Source organism: Haematobia irritans, chromosome 4 (genome assembly GCF_050003625.1).
Source record: "Haematobia irritans isolate KBUSLIRL chromosome 4, ASM5000362v1, whole genome shotgun sequence".
NCBI lineage: Eukaryota > Metazoa > Arthropoda > Insecta > Diptera > Muscidae > Haematobia > Haematobia irritans.
Genome location: NC_134400.1, coordinates 59,930,563 through 59,937,272, shown reverse-complemented (window position 1 = coordinate 59,937,272; position 6,710 = coordinate 59,930,563). Strand labels below are relative to the sequence as shown.

At 34.8% G+C, this 6,710-nt stretch overlaps 1 protein-coding gene across 1 annotated transcript; it reads left to right on the top strand.

Annotated features, from left to right (window-relative positions):
• Positions 1 to 3,312: 3,312 nt before the first annotated feature.
• LOC142235431 (uncharacterized) lies at positions 3,313 to 6,420 on the top strand. Its single transcript, XM_075306683.1, has one exon. It carries the CDS (start codon positions 3,313 to 3,315, stop codon positions 6,418 to 6,420), a length of 3,108 nt encoding a protein of 1,035 aa, XP_075162798.1.
• The last annotated feature ends 290 nt before the right edge of the window (positions 6,421 to 6,710 follow it).

Genomic DNA, 6,710 nt, shown 5'->3' with positions numbered 1-6,710 from the left:
AACACTATTCTCTTTCCTACAACATAATTAGCTAAAGCCCAGAGAGCCATAAGAAAATCAAAGACAGTTGATCAAAGTCATTCATTATTGAGAACGCATTGAGAACGCATAACAGAAAAAATTAAACGGAGAAATCAATCAAAATTTTCAAGAAAATTAATTATAAAGTACTGAAATAAATGTGAAAAGTAAAGAAAATTGAGAGAAGCTGTGCAGTTATTTTTAAATAAAATTTGGCGAAGCAAATATTTCAAAGAAAGAGTTTTGTTGGATCTGTGGTTAACATTGCACTCCCCACCCCTCCCTCCCGGAGAACATAACAAGCAAAATCAGAGTTGAAGGCAAATATCAGTGGCATTAAATTTGTGGCAAGAGTAAGGTGTCGACATACATGGCATTGTATATAGCGATTCATGTGGTTTTTTTATACATACAAATTGGAGTATACCATTAGAGAGATATGAGTATAACACATTTGGCTCTAAGCATATGGTAAGTCGACGAATGTTTGTAACTACTAGTTTGTCAGAGTTACCGCATCTCATATTATGAAAAATGCTGGAATGGATGATGTATGATAATTGATGCTTGAAATGAATGCTTATGTATGAAAGATTTCTTTTTCAGATTATATTGCGTGCTATTTATGTATAATATATACATTTTATTTGGATTGTTTATAACACATATATTTATATTTTTTATTATGATCCTACACATTTCTTTCGCGGAAAAGTTGTTGAGAATATAATTTGTGTTTGATATGAAGATTGTGCATTTGCCAAAATTGAAACCTTTCTTGCTCTCATGAAAGTTCAAATTACATATTTCGAAAAGAGAAAGTTGAGTGCAGTGAACTCTACCAATATATTTTGTAATACCAATTGTAGTTACTCCTTTGTGCCAACATATGGAAGGAATATTTGATCCATACATATCCGAACAATTTCAGATGGAGTTGTAGAGTTCTGATACTTCTATTTTTTTCTGGGATTATCACAAAAGATCGTACCGATAATAACATCTATAACCAAAATTCGTAAATACTTTTTCTCTGGTTCTGCTTATCAAAAAGAATATAATATATATTCATTTACGGAGAATTATCTAGATTATTATCATATAGAATTTTTCAAATCTGAAAACTGGAAATTGGGTCCATAAATAAATTAAATTGTATTTAAAATTTATTTTACGACAATCACACTGTTTTGATTGCTGCTGACGGCTTTTCATTTCTTTCTCAACCATATATGTATGTTTTTGGTAAGAGCAAAAGTTGATAAAAAAAAGAAAATTTGTGGCAAAATCCAATATCCTAACTTTGGATTTCACCTAATTAACCTGAGGTTTCTACAAAAGGTTTTCTAGAAGTCATCCTAGAAATATTCATATTCATACATTTTTCGCGGGATTTTCGAGATATACTTGGATGAATAAAATTTATTTTCTTTCAAGGACAGAAATTAATCAAATTAAAAAATATGTAAATTTACGAAAGTAAATTTACAACAAATTTATGATAGATGATTAGTTAAAAGCCACATAACCGGTGAAAAAAAAAAAAACTATACTGTGTTTTAAGTTGGATTTAATAATAATAATCTGAAAAGAAAGTCTTTCCCAAGTCAAAATAGTTTAAATCTTAATGGAATTTAAGACATTGAAAGAAATTATATCAAGTTATATACCCGATTTTTAAAGTGTTCTGATTTAATATATTGTGCATTGGCAAAATATATTAACGGAATCAAGAACTGCCAACCCAAAGAATCCTGGAGAATGAAATATTTGGGATTTTAATTTTTCAATAAAATTCTAACTAAACATATACAACACAAACGAATTTGGAATTTACGGCTTATTGAAATACAATATCGCCCACATATTTTGTCCAGGCAAGATTCTATGCTACACATAACATCAGTACTTGGACTGACGGCTTTATGAAGCTCCAAAAGCCATATGATTTACTACATATTTACATATATATCACATAACTCATTTAGAATCTGAGATTTTTAATTTGATGTTATTGTCTACCACATATATGGAGAAGTAATAACCACTGCTATTTACAGTTTGTGCATTTAACATTTTCCTGTCAGTATGCGAAAAGTTTAATTGAATGCTAATAACTTTTACTTTGGCATATTCTGTTTCTGTTACTCATTTACATCGAGATATTCTAGTGTTTCTACACTCAAGAAAAAGTGAAGCCTATTTAAGTCTATTTTAGTTCATGGAATTGTTACGTTTTGGGAAAGTTTCCACGACTTTAATAATTTTTTGCGTACGTTAGTTAAATTAACTAAAACAGAGGGAAAATTATATACAAATGAAGCAGACAGATTAACTGAATTCGTGTCTCCCACAAAATAGTTCAGGATTTCTTAATATTTGTAAATATACCAATAATCCGCCCATCTTAAACTTCGTATGGCACTGAGGACACTTTTGCAATTTTGAACTACAATTTTTCCTTCAAACTACGCAATTTTCTTTAATAAATTGGAATTAAGAATTTTGTCTGATACAATTTCTTGAAGTTTTCGACAATTATTTACTTATTTTTGTGAAATCGGCGTGACATCTGCGTTTCTAATTCAGTTTAGTTAAAATTTTTTAAAATTAATCTATTATTTGCTGAAATTAACGAAAATTGTAGGTTCACTGTTTTTTCAGTGTACACAGTTGATTTGGAATACTCTATTTCTGTTACACATTTACTTTGAGAAGACTCTATTGTTGATACAAATTTATTTTAGTATTTAAACATCTACACCGATATATTCTGTTGTTTCTACACATTTAAATTAAGGCATTTGCAACTGTTGCTCACTGTTACTTACATACTACGATATTCTGTTGATGCTACGCATTTACATTGAAATATTCTGTTATTGTTACACATTTGGGCTATTTTGCTGTTGTTAAAAATTATCTTTGAGATATTCTGTTGATGCTACGCATTTACATTGAAATATTCTGTTATTGTTACACATTTAATTTGGGCTATTTGCTGTTGTTGGAAATTATCTTTGAAATATTCTATTGTTGATACACATTTATTTTAACATTTTCTAGTGCATTTTTACCATTCGTAACTGCGTGTAGATTCACATCTACAACAACTGTTCTGTTGAATTAGATATTTGATATTGATCAGTAGAGTTTTGATACTTATACCCATTTCGCTGTTGACTGTAGATTTCCCATTTTCACGACAACGTTTGATTTTTTGAGATTTCAAAAGCACGACTGTCAACGCTTCAATTGTTGTGCCATTGACATTCAGACGCGATTGGGAAAATGTCTTCGAATAAATTTATATTTTTCTCGGACCAATTGGTCACATTCTGTGCGAACTTCGCTCAAATCGATATATCTGAACATTCGCTGTCGAGTTTACAAGTCGATCTTGACGACTTGGAAAGGCGTTGGCACACTTTAACTCAAGTATATGAGGCTGATATGACCTCTGAAGAAAAGTTCACCCAATCGGAAAAGGAATCGCTACATTCAAAATTCAACGAGTCTTGCAAGTCATATAAGATATGTAAGACTTCTCTGTTGGACTTGATGGGTATTGAGAAACGAAAGATGGAGATGTCCTCTGTGGCACCTGACAGAACTGAGACTAGACAGTCTGATGAAGGCGGATTTTCTGTTAAACTTCCACCATGCGATACTGAACTGTTTACAGGGGGTTACGATAAATGGCCAAGTTTTCGGGACATGTTCTCAGCCATTTACATTAAACACCCAAAACTTTCATCGGCACAAAAGCTTTTCCATTTGAGAGCAAAAACTCGTGGTGAAGCCAATCAAATTGTCAAGCAATTCGCTCTTACGGACGATAACTTCAGATTGGCCTGGGAAGCGCTCCGTCAGCGTTATGAGAATAAAAGAATCCTTATAAACCACCAACTGAGGAAAATTTTTGAAATGGAACGTGTAACATCTGAAAAGGGAAAGGCTTTGCGCAATTTGCAATACACGATTAATAACTGTACTTCAATTTTGAAGACTTATAATATTTCGGTCGCGTCTTGGGATCCTATTTTGGTCTATTGGGTGTCATCAAGATTACCTGAAGAAACTTTGACTGCTTGGGAGAATTCGCTTACTGACCATAAACAAATGCCTTCTTGGGAGCAACTTGATGAGTTCATATCAAAACGGCTAGATATGCTTGAATCAATATCTGATATGAGAAAACCATCCAACCCTGCCCCTGTTCAAAATAAGACGCAATCTTATCATACCAAGTCTGAACCCAATGATAAACGTGCATGTAAAGCATGCAAAAAGGGTCACTCATTACGTATCTGTTCCAAATTTCGATCTTGGCCATTTTCGCAGAAAATGAGATGTGTTATGGAAAATAAAGTATGCCAAAATTGTCTATCGTACGGACATACGTCTCAAAACTGTCTAAGTGAAAATGTCTGCCAGATATGTAAAGAGAAGCATCACACGCTTCTGCATTCAGATTCTGACCAACCGCGACTGCAACGCAATCCTCAATCCAATGTTGGATCTTTTTATGTTGAAAGTGCGCTTGAAACCCAACCGATTACGTCGGCCGCTGCTTACTCCGAACCTACGGTGAATGTCCATGCTAACTATGCTAATTCTGGGGAGGAAACTATTTTACCCACCGCTTTAGTGGACTTGGAACATTTGGGGCAGGCTATCACTATTAGAGTATTCATTGGCCAAGGCTCACAGGAGTCATTCATTTCCAACAAATTAGTAAATAAATTCGTGATTCCTACGAAGAGATCATTCACAAGAATTTCTGGTCTTGGAGGAACTACACTGGAGAATTCTACAAAAATGTGTCACATAACATTGAAATCTCGCAAATCTCAGTTTAGATTAAATACCTCTGCTATAGTTGTTTCTAATTTAAAACACTTAATGCCAAGCTCTCCCACACGCATTACTAGCTGGTGCGATTTGAATCGACTTGAGCTAGCTGATCCGAATTTCTTCAAGCCTGGTCCCATAAATATGTTACTGGGAAGTGATGTTTTGCCTTCTATCATATTATCGGGAGTAGAGAAGAATGTAGCTGGGGGCCTTTTGGCCCAGAACACCGAATTTGGTTGGCTTATAAGTGGCCCTCCAAAACCTCGAACTATTTCGACTTTTGCCTCGTGGGGGGCATCACATGAAACTTTAAACGATGACATTCGGAAATTTTGGGAGCTTGAAGAAGTCCCTATTGTAAATCCCTTGTCTGATGACGATAGTTGGTGTGAAAAGTTTTATTCTGAAACCACCAGTCGCCTACCAAATGGAAGATATATGGTACGATTGCCATTTCGACAAGATTTTCCATCTAAATTAGTTCTCGGACCTTCGAGACGAGCAGCTATGGGCCAATACCTACGTACGGAGAAAACTTTAGAAAAATCGCCTGAGTTAGCTTCTGAATATGAAACTGTACTATCTGAATACTTGGAATACATATGGAGCCAACTACTTCTTCTGAAATCTGTAAAGATGAAAAATACTATTCGTTTTACTTACCGTATAGTAAAACCTGAACGAACTTCCACTAAAGTTAGGGTCGTTTTCAATGCCTCAAAGAAAACGTCTACCGGTCTTTCTCTAAACGACATTTTACATACTGGGCCCATTCTTCAAAATGATTTAATGAATGTGATATTGCGTTGGCGTTTTTACAAATATATGTTTAACGGTGACATACAAAAAATGTACCGTCAAATTTATGTACACTCTGATGATAGACAATTTCAGCGAGTTTTATTTCGAAATTCTGAAACTGAACACATTCACGATTACTGTCTGAAGACTGTAACGTTCGGAGTTAACTGTGCCCCATATTTGGCTATCCGAACACTACAACAATTGAGCGAAGATGGAATGGCTACACATCCCAATGCTTCAGGAATACTAAAACATCAAGTCTATGTAGATGATATTCTTTCTGGTGGCCACTCGCTTGCTGAGGCTAAATATTACTTGTTGCAATTAATTGCTTTGCTCGATTCTGCTGGTTTTCCTCTAAAAAAGCTAACAGCCAACCATACTGAAATACTGAACCAAATGCCCCCCGAGGATCTTCTAAACGAAGATTTCTTAAAACTGGAAAATACAAGTGAGACCAAAACATTAGGCATTCGTTGGAATGCACTGACTGACATGTTTTATTACAAGATTTCAAACATTTCTGTTCCATCTGCTCCTTTAACAAAGAGAAAAATATTGTCTATAATAGCAAAAATTTTCGATCCAGCTGGGTGGTTATCCCCCATTATAATTGTTGCAAAAGTCCTATTGCAACAACTGTGGATTGATGGGACCACTGGGACGAGGAAGTCAAGCCACACGCACTTGAGAAATGGAATCATTTTATTGCAAATTTTCCGGATATTGAGCGTATAAAGATTCCCCGCTGGTTAAGTTACTCCCCTGATAAACAGGTTCAAATTCACGGTTTCTGTGATGCTTCTGAAAAAGCATACTGTGCTTGCATATACATATGCACTGTTTCACCTGAAAATAGTAAAACTTCTAATTTGCTAGCATCGAAAAGCAAGGTGGCACCCTTAAAAACTGTAAGTCTGCCCAGACTGGAGTTATGCGGGGCTGCATTACTGTCCAAATTATTAAAATCTGTCCGTCAAAATATGAACTGCCAAGTATCCGACGTTTATCTTTGGTCTGATTCCACG

What these genes read in the sequence shown, in the direction of transcription:
- LOC142235431 (XM_075306683.1), top strand. Translation starts at nt 3,313, where the DNA reads ATGTCTTCGAATAAATTTATATTTTTCTCGGACCAATTGGTCACATTC.